Genomic DNA, 15,454 nt, shown 5'->3' with positions numbered 1-15,454 from the left:
GATGTGAGCCTTAAATTTGTCATTCTAAATAAGAAACATGAAAGAAACTTGTCCAAAGGTCAATGGGAATTCCGCAATTCCTTAAAATTGGAGCGAATATTCCAACAACGGTCCACATTTCCTTCGGAGCTGGGAAAATACTTTGGGGATAAATAGGAACACATTAAGGTTTCCAAAGCTGCTCTCCGTTTTCTTATCCCAGCTTTGGGATTTTAGAAAGTTGAAATGTTGATAAAAAATAGGTCAAATTTTTTTATACCCACCAAATATTCTACTTAAAGATATCTTACAGAAAAATATAAAATTGTTATATGTAAAGAAAGTTAAAGTTAAAGAAAGTTTTTTCTTAATAAAAAAAAGAGTTAAGTCGCCTTTTCACCCAAAAATCAAAAATCTATTTTTTTAATTATTAAATTTAAAATCCTTTATTTTAGGATCCATAAGCTATATTGCTCTGAAATCTTTTGTATATTATAGGTAATTTAGTTGTCCAACTGACAATTTGAGTCAATTCGGTCCAAAGTTACTTTTAAAAAAGCGTACCAAGGTATGGCAAAATTTTAAAACTTAAATTTTGAAATGCCTATATCTCGGAAATTATAAGAGATGAATAGTTTTTTCTAAAAATATAAAAATCTGATGGGAAACAAAAAAAATGGCACGTTTTTAAAAATTTTACATGTCGAAGGTACCCTACTTTGAGCTCCCATACCTCCGACGATGTAGGTTCTTAAGGTAGGATCACACGATTGTCAATTCACCAATTATTGGTCTATTTTATACGTCAATCGTGTGTTTTCACAACTTATTGGCTCATATGTCAAACCACAACAATATTGTGCTTATTTGGCCCAATCGAATGCAAGCCTGGTGCGGCAATCATGTGAATGCTTGATAGTCAACAAGCACCAATAAAAAAGTTAAAAATACACCAATATTTACTGTGTTCTAGTGCGGCAATCAAAGAAGACAATTAGCGCCAATATTAATTTTTGTAAATGAAATATTCTTTTTGTAAGCCACTTCCTGACCCACATACATCTTTTAACATTTCTTTATTAATTTTTTTATACGATAATTAAGGCCGACCCAATTTTCTTTTTTTAGTTAAAAAATTATTTTTTCACAAACAGATTTTTTTTACATTTATGTATGTAAACAATACAAAATTTAACATCTAGCACAACAGCTGTTTCTTTAAGTTGCCGTAAACCAGAACAATCGTGTGACTGGAATTCGACAATTATTGCCACTAAATCGCTTTGCGCCAGTTTACGACAATCAAATTTATATAAAATGAGGCAATCATGTGACTGCAGAGAATTTGATTGGGACAATTTCTTTGGTACCGTGAAATAGCTCCCAAATGAAATAACACCCAATGAAATAACAGAATTTTAAAAATATTAGTCCCAAAAAAGCGAAATAACTCCCAATGAAATAAATCCCAATAGAAATGAAATAATTCCCAATCTGAAGCAATTTATTTATGTAATTTAAAATAAGGAACTTCAGAAGTGCAATTATTCTTCGCTTACCAAACACTTTTTGCATTGCGGGCATATGGCGTAGCGCAAAGTTTTACTCCTCTGGGATGTGTCAAAAACTGGCTTCACTCAGAAAAGTATTTTGCATTGACGGCCTTCGGCCGGGCGCTAAGGTTTTCTCCTCTGGGGTGTATCAAAACTAACTTCGCTCTGAAAATTTTTTTGCATTGCCGCCCTTCGGCCGGACGCTAAGGTTTTCTCCTCCGGGGTGTATCAAAATCTGGCTTCGCTCAGAAAAGATTTATTTCATTGCAGAAAGGTTTTATAATATTTCAGAAAGCCGATTTTCATTTCACACCAGATTAAGAAATCGTTGCAACCTGACAAAGGCCGACGATGTAAAAATAATCTTTTCTGAGCGAAGCCGGTTTTTGATACACCCCAGAGGAGAAAACCTTAGCGCCCGGCCGAAGGCCTGCAATGCAAAAAACTTTTCTGAGTGAAGCCAGTTTTTGATATTTATGGGTTCTGATTTTGCAAAGTTGTAATGGTATATTTTCGTAAATTTATGCGTAATGTTAAAGATGGAATATTTAAGGAATGTTGTGACTACACGTTCTTATTTAAGGCTATAACTCGCCGGATGGGGTAGGGTTCTTTGTCACAATCATATCCCACTTATACCAAAACAAAGTTGAACGTGCTTTACAATTCAATAAGAAAAAAAAAAATAGTTATAATTAGAAGTACCCTTAGTTTTCGGACGGACCTCGGACGTTTAAATTAACGGACTTTAATGATTAATGTATTATCAAATTGCACACTATATATGATCTTTAGATATATTAGATCGTTGCCCTCACCAACCATAGTTCTCAATATAGTCCATATTATCTGCCTGAGAACCCCTATACATTACCATCACTACATTAGTTTGGCTTTCTTAACTTCAAACAAATTAGTTAGAATTCATTTTAAATTTATTAATAAACAAAGAAATAATAATTACTTAAATACACATTTGAAATGGTAACAAAATTTAAAGTTATAATATGCAAAATTTAAATGTAATATACCTATATAAATTATTGTATATAATTGTACTTAACTCTTAAATTTATTTTGCTACTCACTGTAGTTTCATTTAACGTTGCTCAGGCCTGTGCAGTTGTTGTTGGTGAAACATCAGATGTTGTTGCCTTTTATCGAATTTCAATAATAATAATTACAAAAAAGAATACTTAAGAGATAATTTTTAAGAGAATCGCAATTGCAAAAAAAAAATTACAATAAAGCTCTTAATTAAAATATAAATTACAAAAACAACAAATTACTTTAAACCATTGATCACTTGAAGAGTGAAACAAATAATGAGGAAACATGAGGAAATGTATAAATTTAACAACAATAATAACAGGGAACAAATAGTTATGCAAATTTAGAAATTTTAACAATGATTAAAATTAATAATTTGAAAATTTAACAACAATAACAAATAAAACAAGACATTAATAACAATAGTAATATTTAAAACTTTTTTGATTTTAAATATAAAATTATTGGTTTAAATACATATATACAAATTTATAATTCAAATCAACTAAATAATTTTGATTTAATTATTTGGAATTTAATTTTAATTTTGTAAATTTTATTTTTTTTAATTCGACATGAAAAATTTAAATTATGTAATGAAGAGGTTTCATGTCGACTTTAGAAAGTGGAGTCTCGAACTTTCCAAATATAAATTGAAATTCGGCCACGTTGTCCACAGCACATGGGTCCAAATGGTCTCCGACAAATGTTATACCCAAAGTATTTAACAATAGTCGATCTAATCTTTTTTTTTTTTTTTTTTAATACAAATATTTTTCGTTAAAATATTTATTTTTGTTTGTTTTAATTTTAATTAATTTTTCCACTATTTTATAAGAAGATAGTTTTAAAATTTTTATATAATTAAATTACGACTATTCATCAACTTAATCTCGTCACGACCAATCTTCAATTGATTCGCCCCATTTCGTTCATCGTTTTATCAAGTCAAGAACAACTTAAAGAGAATCGGTATACATATATACCTATCTTGTTTTTTCCTTCATAAATTGAGAATATTAAATTCCATTGATAATCTTAAATTTCATTAATAATCTCAAAGAAAAAAAAATGTAACGGGATATTGTAAATTCATTGATGAGTTCAACTCATTCGTAATTAAAAGGGTATAAAATGGAATTGAAACAAATTGCGAATAATAAACGATAGAAAAAAACAATCAGTGATGGTAAAAGGGGTAATGAAACTAAAACAATAAATACTTAATCAAAATGTAGAAAGTCTCAATAATCATGAAACCGTCACAACACAGTTAAATTTTCATTAATATTTTAATCTAAAATTTTACTGGAAAACGGTGAAATAATTAAATTATCTAGGCCTTAAATCTTTAGCGTGGAATGTACCTATTTTCCTTCCTTGTAAATCTGAAATTTCATAGTAACAATTACCAATCCGTTTATCTACCCTGCACTTAAGAAATTTTGGTGCCAGCTTAGCACAAAAGTCATTAGGTTTGCTACTTAGAGCAAAATTCCTTCTATACACCTCATCGCCAACCTTATAACTTATCTCTTTAGCACGAAGATTATAAGTTTTCTTATATGAATTATATGCTCTTTCCAAATTTTCTTTCACCTTTTCACGTATAATTTGGAGTTTGTCGGAATGTTGAATATCTTCACCACTTCCCAATGAACTTATATTTCTTAGTAACTGATAAGCTTTAGCATGGGTGATCATAGGGTAACCAAATAAAACGTGAAACGGAGAATAACCAATTGAAGAATGAATAAGACTACGTAGTGCAACACATATATTACTGAGATGGGAATCCCACTCACGTTGATCCTGTTTGAGGTATGAACGTATAGCCGCCAAAATTGATCGATTTAGTCTTTCCGATGAGTTAGACTGCGGACTATATGAAGCTGTAAATATGTGTTTCACACCATATTTCTCCAAAAGAGTTTCAAATAGAACAGACTTAAACTGACTACCGTTGTCGGTGACCACAAACTCGGGTACTCCGAATAGATGGAAAACATCCGATTCAACGAAGTTACAAATTTCTGCAGACGCAAATCTTTTCACTAGTTTTAGAATTGGGAATTTTGTGAAATGATCCAATATAACTAAAATGCCTACATGGCCACATTTGGACCGGGGATATGGACCCAAAAAGTCCATATAAATTCTTTGAAATGGTCTTTCAGATTCAATCCTATCTCCCATTAATGGTCTTAAAATTGTGTTCGGAGCTTTCGATTGTTTACAAACATCACATTTTGAAATGAAATTTCTTACTTCGTGAGACATTTTCGGCCAATACATGTTTCGTCTTATTTTATCAAGGGTTTTTCCCACACCACAATGAGATGAATTTGGCAAAGAGTGTGCCCTATAAATGACCTCACTTGTCAAAGCGGAAGGCACCCATAGCTTCCATGAAGAAGATTCGTTAAAAGGATTACCATTTGAAAATTCCGTCCGTTTGTACACAAACTTATCTATGACCTTCAGGTCTGGAAAAACACTATTATTTATAATTGAATCTCGAAGTTTAACGTAGTCGGGGCTCTCAAAAGATGGAGATTGTATGTCAATATCCGGTTCGACTTCAATAGGAGAAATAGCTTCAAGTGAAAGACGTGATAAAGCATCAGGAACGGTTTGAAGACTCCCTTTCCGATGCTCTATGGAGAAATCAAAACCCTGAAGTCGAAGTGACCATCTCGCTAAACGTCCGTTCAGATCAGTCTGTCTCATGAGCCATTGCAGGCTCGCATGGTCTGTTACGACTTTAAATTTGTGCCCTTCAACGTACTCGCGAAATTTTTCAATGCATTTGACAGCCGCTAAGCATTCAAGCTCGGTAATGGAGTAGTTTTTCTGTGCTTGGTTTAGCTTATATGAATAAAAGGCAATCGGCCTCTCAACACCTTCTGTGTCATTTTGCGCTAAAACTCCTCCAATACCTAGTTTGGACGCATCGCACTGAATTATAAAAGGCTCATCAAAATTTGGTGTAATTAGAACAGGAGCAGTTGTTAAACATAATTTTAATTTCTCAAAGGCCAAGTTTGCGTTTTCATTCCAGGTGAATGTTTTAGACTTCTTAGTCAGGTCCGAAATTGGTGCAGTCAGTTCAGAAAAGTTGTCGATAAAACGCCTGTACCAGCTGGCAAGGCCAAGAAATTTTCTTACATCGCGGACAGACTTCGGAGGTGGTAAATCCCTAATGGCTAATATTTTGTCCGGGTCGGCTTTGATGACTCCATTTCCGATAATGTATCCTAGATACCTCACTTCCTTCAAACACCATTTACATTTTGTAATATTTAGTGTAAGGCCTGACTTTCTTAAAATATTGGCAACTTCGAGAAGCAAATCTAAGTGTTCTTGAAAATTCTGAGATACTAAAAGTAAATCATCCAAATAGATAAATACTCGATTTCTAAGCGTAGCCGGAATTATGATGTCCATGAGACGGCTCATCGTTTGGGGTGCGTTTGTAAGCCCAAATGGCATGACTTTAAACCTATACAAAGGTCTGTTAGGTATGGTAAAGGCAGTCATGTCACGGGAATTTTGAGCCAAACCGATCTGCCAAAAGGCATGTTTGAGATCCAAGGAAGTTATAAACTCAGCCTTAGGTAACCGGGAGAGAATGTTACTAATCTTCGGTTGGGGATATGCATCCCTGACCGTAACTGAATTTAACTTCCTTGAATCCAAACATAACCTTGACTTACCATTTTTTCTAACAAGCGTAACGGGGCTACTCCAGGGGCAGTTCGGTGGTGCTTCTTCTATAACGTTCATGGCCAGCATATTATCAATTTCCGCGTGAATCAACTTCTCAATGGCCGGTGACACAGAGAAATACCTCTGTTTGATAGGTTTTGTGTCCTTAAGTATTTCTATCGAATGTTCTATTAGAGGTGTTTTCCCTAAGCCGTCACGTTCATAAGAAGGAAATTGTTTTATTACGTTATCTAACTTTTCACGCATCAAAAGAGTAAGCTCATGGCAATTTTCTGAATCAGAAATGGATAAGCTATTAATTTCTAACAGGTTCAAATTCAACAAGTTAAATTTTCTTACAAAATCAATTCCTAAGTATAAGTCATTTCTCAAATCAGGTATTATATACACTCTTATTAAATTTCTCAGACCACGAAATTCAATTTCGGTGTCAATATGACCTAATACATTATATTTTCGTCCACCTGCAGTTGTTACACTTTCCTTTAGATGTCTATATTGAATATCCTTTTCTAGAAAATCTTTCGCTGCTAACCCAGATATGCATGTGACTGAGGCACCTGTGTCTATGAGGCCTACTAAATTCATTTCAAAAAGTGCAAGTCTGACAAAAAATCGAGTATCGTCTACAATTTGCTCAATTGCATTCAACGAATGTTTTATACATTTCCTATTAGTAATATTGTTCTTCCAAAATTGCCTTAATCTTTTAGTATTACGCTTCTGTTTTAGCCTATTGTTATTATTATTCTCCAAATTAAATTTCTCACAAAATATTCGTTCTCTAGCAATCTGATATCTTAAAAGTCTCTCATGGTAAGGTAGTAATTGGTTTAATTTAACTTGATTGTCAATGCTGATATTTGTTGAATTATTCAAATTCTGAGCTGTTAAGTCAAGTGAAGTCTGTGTTGAAATAGAATTGAAACATTTTACTTTCTCGAGCGGAAGCCGCTCGCTCTTCCGTTTCCCTGGTCCTGACAGTTTACGCAATTTGGTCTAAATACATTCTGTGTGCCGCAACCATAGCAGAATATGGATCTTTCCTCCAGACAATCGGTGAATCTATGTCCTTTCTGCCTACAGTTCCAACAAACTACATCTGATACTTTATCTATTTCGGAGATATCCTGCTTAAATTCTTCTTCTAATTCATCGAACTCAATTTCATTTACCTTTCTGTGTGTCGGTCTCAAGTTATTACATTCATTTCTCCTTTCCATTTCTTTACTTAAATGTTCTCGCCTAAGCATTAAAAATCTTAAATGTGCTACATTATTTATGTTGGTATAAAACAATTCCTTACGAAGTTGTGGTCGCAGATTTCGGCTAAGTAGTTCAACAAGTTCTACTTCAGAAAATTTATATTTTAGTCTGCTACAAAGTTTCATAATAGCGCAATAATATTCTTCAAAACTTTCACCTAACAATTGCTTCCGGTCTCGAATCATCTCCCTTATGTCATTGTCCGAGAAGTGATCCGCAAAATACGACTTGATTGCGTTACAAAGAGGTTGCCAAACTATTTTAGGAACTGAGCTTCTATATTCCCAATACCATTCCCTCGCTCTACCGGTAAGTAAAATATGAAAATGGTCACATAGTAACTGGAAATTCCCACCTAGGTTGTCATTAGTCAAAGCAGTGATCATATAAATAAATTTGTTTGCGGGAAAATTAGTCGAATTCCCATCAAACCTGACATTCCAACTGTTTATGAGACTCACTACTTTACTGCTGTTTGTCAACATGACAGAAGATACAGAACTTTGATTTCTATGATGACTATGTCCATCATTATCCGCGGTGTTAAAATTCGGAAAATCCGAAAGTCGTTCTTGGTTTCGTGGATTTCTATTTTCATGGTTTGGAGGATTTGAGGCTATAGAGGTACGATAAGTTGTTGGAGGAAATAATTCTCTGGGAAATTGTGGTTCAGAATTTACATTCATTTCAAGTCTTTCCAATTTCTGTGATAATTTTTCAATAATTTCATATAACTTTGTAAATTCATTCTGATTCAAGTTTTCTACAACTGTACGATTTTCTAAAAGTTGTTCTAGACTAGAAACATTTACATTTTCATTAACCTGAACATTTCTATTTGAGGGTCGAGTTTTTCGAGTAATTCTTTTAGGTATAGCACCTTGAGGGGTAGATGAACCCGATGGTAATGTAAATTGAATAAGTGAAGAATTGTTAACCGAGTTTTTACATGTTGGACAAAATGGTGTCGTTTCAATATATTTGGACATACAATTCTGATGAAAAGTATGATGACATTTAGTGGAAACTAATGGTTCAGAAGTATTCATAGGATTTGAACATATCATACACTTAACTGATTCCATTGTTAGTAATGATTATTTTCATAAAAGTTTAAAGTAGTATAAGAGAAGCCAAACATAAGTAGTGGTATAATTAAAATGTGCAACTTGAATAAAATTTTGAATGTTCCTAAATGGCAAATATTTTCGTTATTTTTCTGTTTAAAATTTCAATTACTGGATTACTAATCTGTCAAAGAACAGACAACGAAAAGTAATAATTCCAAGTGACCTACAATTCCTAACATCAAAATCATTCATAATATCTACCAGGTAGCTATTGATCCTACACAAATCTGGTTTGATAATTGAGAAAAGTTTTCAAATAAGAATCATTTACGGTCAAGTCTATATGCATATTGATCGCAATAGAGCTTGCATCTCCAGTAAACTAATCTTAAATAAAATATCATTTCCAATAAAAAAAAAGTTTCGCAGAGCAGAACAAATCTGTGTGTAACAAGATGATATCATAAGCGTTACTTAAAAGTTTCAGACTGTATCCCGGCCCCACGTTGGGCGCCATCTGTAATGGTATATTTTCGTAAATTTATGCGTAATGTTAAAGATGGAATATTTAAGGAATGTTGTGACTACACGTTCTTATTTAAGGCTATAACTCGCCGGATGGGGTAGGGTTCTTTGTCACAATCATATCCCACTTATACCAAAACAAAGTTGAACGTGCTTTACAATTCAATAAGAAAAAAAAAAATAGTTATAATTAGAAGTACCCTTAGTTTTCGGACGGACCTCGGACGTTTAAATTAACGGACTTTAATGATTAATGTATTATCAAATTGCACACTATATATGATCTTTAGATATATTAGATCGTTGCCCTCACCAACCATAGTTCTCAATATAGTCCATATTATCTGCCTGAGAACCCCTATACATTACCATCACTACATTAGTTTGGCTTTCTTAACTTCAAACAAATTAGTTAGAATTCATTTTAAATTTATTAATAAACAAAGAAATAATAATTACTTAAATACACATTTGAAATGGTAACAAAATTTAAAGTTATAATATGCAAAATTTAAATGTAATATACCTATATAAATTATTGTATATAATTGTACTTAACTCTTAAATTTATTTTGCTACTCACTGTAGTTTCATTTAACGTTGCTCAGGCCTGTGCAGTTGTTGTTGGTGAAACATCAGATGTTGTTGCCTTTTATCGAATTTCAATAATAATAATTACAAAAAAGAATACTTAAGAGATAATTTTTAAGAGAATCGCAATTGCAAAAAAAAAATTACAATAAAGCTCTTAATTAAAATATAAATTACAAAAACAACAAATTACTTTAAACCATTGATCACTTGAAGAGTGAAACAAATAATGAGGAAACATGAGGAAATGTATAAATTTAACAACAATAATAACAGGGAACAAATAGTTATGCAAATTTAGAAATTTTAACAATGATTAAAATTAATAATTTGAAAATTTAACAACAATAACAAATAAAACAAGACATTAATAACAATAGTAATATTTAAAACTTTTTTGATTTTAAATATAAAATTATTGGTTTAAATACATATATACAAATTTATAATTCAAATCAACTAAATAATTTTGATTTAATTATTTGGAATTTAATTTTAATTTTGTAAATTTTATTTTTTTTAATTCGACATGAAAAATTTAAATTATGTAATGAAGAGGTTTCATGTCGACTTTAGAAAGTGGAGTCTCGAACTTTCCAAATATAAATTGAAATTCGGCCACGTTGTCCACAGCACATGGGTCCAAATGGTCTCCGACAAATGTTATACCCAAAGTATTTAACAATAGTCGATCTAATCTTTTTTTTTTTTTTTTTTAATACAAATATTTTTCGTTAAAATATTTATTTTTGTTTGTTTTAATTTTAATTAATTTTTCCACTATTTTATAAGAAGATAGTTTTAAAATTTTTATATAATTAAATTACGACTATTCATCAACTTAATCTCGTCACGACCAATCTTCAATTGATTCGCCCCATTTCGTTCATCGTTTTATCAAGTCAAGAACAACTTAAAGAGAATCGGTATACATATATACCTATCTTGTTTTTTCCTTCATAAATTGAGAATATTAAATTCCATTGATAATCTTAAATTTCATTAATAATCTCAAAGAAAAAAAAAATGTAACGGGATATTGTAAATTCATTGATGAGTTCAACTCATTCGTAATTAAAAGGGTATAAAATGGAATTGAAACAAATTGCGAATAATAAACGATAGAAAAAAACAATCAGTGATGGTAAAAGGGGTAATGAAACTAAAACAATAAATACTTAATCAAAATGTAGAAAGTCTCAATAATCATGAAACCGTCACAAAGTAGAACCCAACAAAAATGAAATAACTCCCAAATCGGTGAAAAAACTCCAAATTCCCAAAATAAAATGAAATAAAACCCAACAAAAAATTCATTGGGAGTTGTTTCATTGGGAGTTATTGCATTATGAAATAACTCCCAACAAAAAATTATGAAATAACTTCCTATTCGTTAGGAGTTGTTTCATAATGAAATAAGTCCTAAGTTGTATGAAAAATTTGGTGTTATTTCATCTTTTCGTGTGGAGTTATTTCATTTGGGAGTTATTTCACGGTACCAATTTCTTTATTGGGCCCGAATTCAGCACAATAAAAATTGTATTAAATTGGTGCATTGCGGCAATCGTGTGATCCTACCTTTAGAACACTTCTGTATGTTACTACAACAGTAATCTGCCATAATATATTCATCCTAGCGACCTTATTGGAAATGTTCTCCTTAGGAAACTTGTCTAAATGACTGTGCTGATTGGTTTCTTTTATTCTCATATTATATCCAAGATTTTTAAAGCTAATTAAACTAATTATTTATAATTTCCAGACTTCTGATTTTCCAATTTCATCACGATATTAATTGTTATAAGACAATTATGAATCTTCAGGGATTCATATGTGGACTAGATATTGGCCAATTTTCGCCATAATTTGCATTATAATTTCAGAGTACTTAGAACTAATTTGTCCAAAATTTGATCAGGATTGGAGCATAATCAACATATTTATACCTATTCAAACAGTATTTCGAGGGAGCTAGAACCGATATTGCCCAAACAGAATTTTTGTTTGGAAAATGTTAGCCAGCTAGCTTCTTTAGTTCGGCCACTATCTTGTCATAGAATTTCATAACGACCCAGAATATATATGGGTGATTTCATGTCAAGTGAACCAACTTTTGAAATCGATGTCTTCCGATCGGAATGAAATTTGCACCAAGGTTAGTTGAATAGTAATTCAGACACAATTTTTCAACAAGATCGGTTAGGAACTCTCTGAGTTAGAGGGGGTCAAAATTTTACATTTACGCCAAACAGGTGTTTTTTCTCATCCATGTAACTTATTACCTATTGTTATTAGCAAAATGTGTCCCAAATAGTTTAGATATATATTTATTAAATTTTTGGAAAAAAAAATTATAAAAAATAAAAAACGTTTGACATTTTGTTTGGAAATCAAAAATCTTTTTGACTTTTTTTAAACTTTTTATTTTTTTTTGTTCAAAAGAAATCTAAGGTTCATTCCTTTAAGTGGGTTTTGATCGCTTAGTGGGAAATCTATCAATATAAATATTTTGTAACTCAAAACATACAATTTTTGATTTTTTTTTTTAAAAAATCAAATTTTTTTTTCAAAACAGGCCCTTTTTTGAAATTTTTTGTTTGCTCAAAATAAAGCTTAGGTCCTTTAAGGTATCGTCGCTTAGTGGGATTAGAGTGGATATCTACCAAAATAAATATTTTGTAACTCAAAACATAAAATCTCTGACTTTTTTTTTTTGTTGCAAAATGGGCCCATTTTTTAAAATTTTTTTTGCTTAAAAGAAATCATAGGTCTATTCGTTTAAGAGGGTTTTGGTCGCTTAGTTGGATGTCTATTAGTTATATCTATCAAAATAAAGGGCCAAATTGAAAAAAAAACTCCAAACATTTTTGAAAGATTGAAGAAGTAGCTATCTAAACTATTTGGGACACATCTTGCTAAAAACAATAGGTAATAAGTTACATGGATGAGAAAAAACACCTGTTTGGGCAAAATGTGTTTTGTTTATGTTTCCAATAGAACTAACCTTTACTATCCATTTGCACTTTGGTGCAAATTTCATCCCGATCGGAAGACATCGATTTCAAAAGTTGGTTCACTTGATATGAAATTCCCCATATACTTTTCGATTTGTTATTAATGTATATCAGGAGATCCATAATAGTGTGATTCTCAATACTTTTCATGTGTTATTTTGATACCATTGTACGTATTGCAAATGGGTGCTATCAGATCATACAAAGTAAATGGTTATTTTCAAATACCTAAAGAACTGTTATAAGTAGAGTCTTTTAACTTTGTATAAATTACTTTCCTATCATTGTTATCGAAACTTGCCCATTGTAATAACATACGAAATTATAGCAGAGCGAACGTATTAAGTAAAGTTCTTTAAAAACTCAGGAAATGCATGGTATACAGAGAGTGTCTTAGATTTACATGAGCACCTGCCGCATAGGCCATATCTCATGGTGGTCTAAACACCGGATAGAAACAATGCGTCTATCACCGCCATTGAACGCTTTGCCGAACAACGCTCAATTTGAAAATTCTCATACAAGATTCTATCTAATCCGTGCCATCCGTAGCTAGCTAATCAACTAACAAGCCCTGGACAATTATCAGAACAGCAACATCCGGCCTGGTAATCCAGTCCGATGTATGATCTCTGACTTCAAAAGTTCCCGACCGATAAAAGTCAGAGTGTGCCACTATAATACACACTTCAGACCTCGACCGAGAATCAAGCCCAACGATCAGTACATCACGGATGCTACTATCCCAATACATTTCCTGAGCACTCAGCAACAGCACCCAGAAGATTCAGTTGGTGTTCCGAAGTCTAACTAGCATAGTCATCAGTACTTTAACCAATGATCTTCTTCCCGCTATTTTGGGTTTAAACCACAACCAGCACGACGTCACCCGAAGTGACCAACCCAATGATCCTACAGGACCGAAGTCCTGGGGCCAAGGACCCCCGTGCTACTAGATAAGACTCTAGTCAGCTGCGAATTTAAAAGAATTAAATTCTCACCAGGAATGAGATCCGTGCATCTCGGAGCCCCGGTTTCGCTTCATGTTTGCCCTCGAAGCACAACATCAAGGTCTGGAGCTAACTAAGATGTATATCCGTGCCCCAAGGGGGGATGCATGATATACAATTGAAAACTAACAAAACTAAAAAAACTAATTACATTAATTTATTTTTAATAAAATAATTTATTTTAAAAAAAGCGCAACGGATTAAGCCAGTTCTTCTATAAACTTTTAATCCAAACCATTGCAAATTTCAAAATTTTAAGGAACATAAAATTTCGTATTAACACACAGATCAAGTGTCAAATTTATTTCAATAAATTTGGACGATACCTTGTACATTATATAGTAAAGAATTTTTACAGCATTAAGAGAGTTCAAAAGATTGCTTATAGATTTCAGGCAACTTTCGATTACAATTACGATTTCTTATATTTGTTATATTGCAATCGGAATTTTTGTAGTTGGTTAAATCCTATATCAATAGCTTCTTCAATACCTTTGTAATACAAATATTATTTGATCTATGTAAACTTTTATAATTTCTTTATTTTTCAAATAAAATTTTAATTAAAAACCAAACACACACACAAACACAATTTGAATCAATAATTTAATCCTTATTTAATTTGCAATCCTTAGAATAAAATGAATTGTATCTATTTGCCAAATCCAAAGCTACCACTAGAGGCTGATGCTCTAGCAGAGGAGTAACTACCACCAAAGCCGCCGCCACCTCCATAACCGCCACCACCATAAGGTCTACGTCCAAAACCACCGCCACCATATCCACCACCACCATAACCACCACCTCCACAGCAGCGACGACCACCACCAAAACTGCGAGTCCGACGTATTAATTCGGCATCAGCATTAACATTCGAATCGACTCCAGCATTGGCATCAACACCTTCTAAGGTCTCTTCACCATTTAGTACGTCCAAAGCGGGATGGCAGTTAACAAAGGCCACTACGGCCAAAATGCTTACACAAATTATTAGCTTCATAGTTGAAATCTTTGTTTTACGCTAGATTAACAAATGCAAACTGATTTCAAATCCTTTAATGCCATAGAATTTATAGTCAAGTCTAATGAGTAATTTTTTTGGTAAATCCCTACTATTCTATAACTAAAAATTAAGTGTTTTTTGCTAAAAATTCTAGTTATTTTCTTAATATTTTTAAAAAGTTTCGCATTTTTTGTTCAATCATTCTCTAATTGATCATTAGTTTAGTAAGAAAAAACAATAAAACAAGTAATATTTTATATTATTTAAAATAAAGTGTTAGAAATTTATTTTTCATATAAAAATAAAAAACATTATTAAATATTAAATTAAATTTAAGATAAATGATGTTAAAGAAGTGCTTTTTGGTAAAACAAAAAAAACTCCCGACTTTCGAGAGTTTAACAACCTGTTGATTTGTTTGCTTACTTAGTTACTTTCAAATTTAATCATTATTTAAGATTCATAGAATGAGTGTTTTCTATTGCAAATATACGAGTATACAAAATGAATCCTCTTTAATTAACGAATTTAACGTCAGTTATTTAAGAATACAATTATTAATCATGTTATAATGATAAATACGAAGTTTTAGCTGTAATTATAATTATTTAAGACAAAAAGTTTTTGCAGGCGAAATTTCCATTATATCGGCTAGACCAATAAT

The 15,454-nt window shown here is 32.0% G+C and overlaps 1 protein-coding gene across 1 annotated transcript; it reads right to left on the bottom strand.

Moving 5' to 3' along the window:
* Window positions 1-14,439: 14,439 nt before the first annotated feature.
* Window positions 14,440-14,787, bottom strand: LOC135961353 (uncharacterized). The gene has a single exon (XM_065512849.1). It carries the CDS (start codon window positions 14,785-14,787, stop codon window positions 14,440-14,442), a length of 348 nt encoding a protein of 115 aa, XP_065368921.1.
* Between the last annotated feature and the right edge of the window lie 667 nt (window positions 14,788-15,454).

The sequence above is a fragment of the Calliphora vicina genome, chromosome 5, assembly GCF_958450345.1.
Source record: "Calliphora vicina chromosome 5, idCalVici1.1, whole genome shotgun sequence".
Taxonomy (NCBI): Eukaryota; Metazoa; Arthropoda; class Insecta; order Diptera; family Calliphoridae; genus Calliphora; species Calliphora vicina.
Note: the sequence above shows the minus strand (reverse complement) of the source record. Positions and strands in the feature narration are given on the sequence as shown.

Excerpts from the sequence above, each read along its gene's own strand:
- LOC135961353 (XM_065512849.1), bottom strand. The coding sequence starts at position 14,787 with ATGAAGCTAATAATTTGTGTAAGCATTTTGGCCGTAGTGGCCTTTGTT.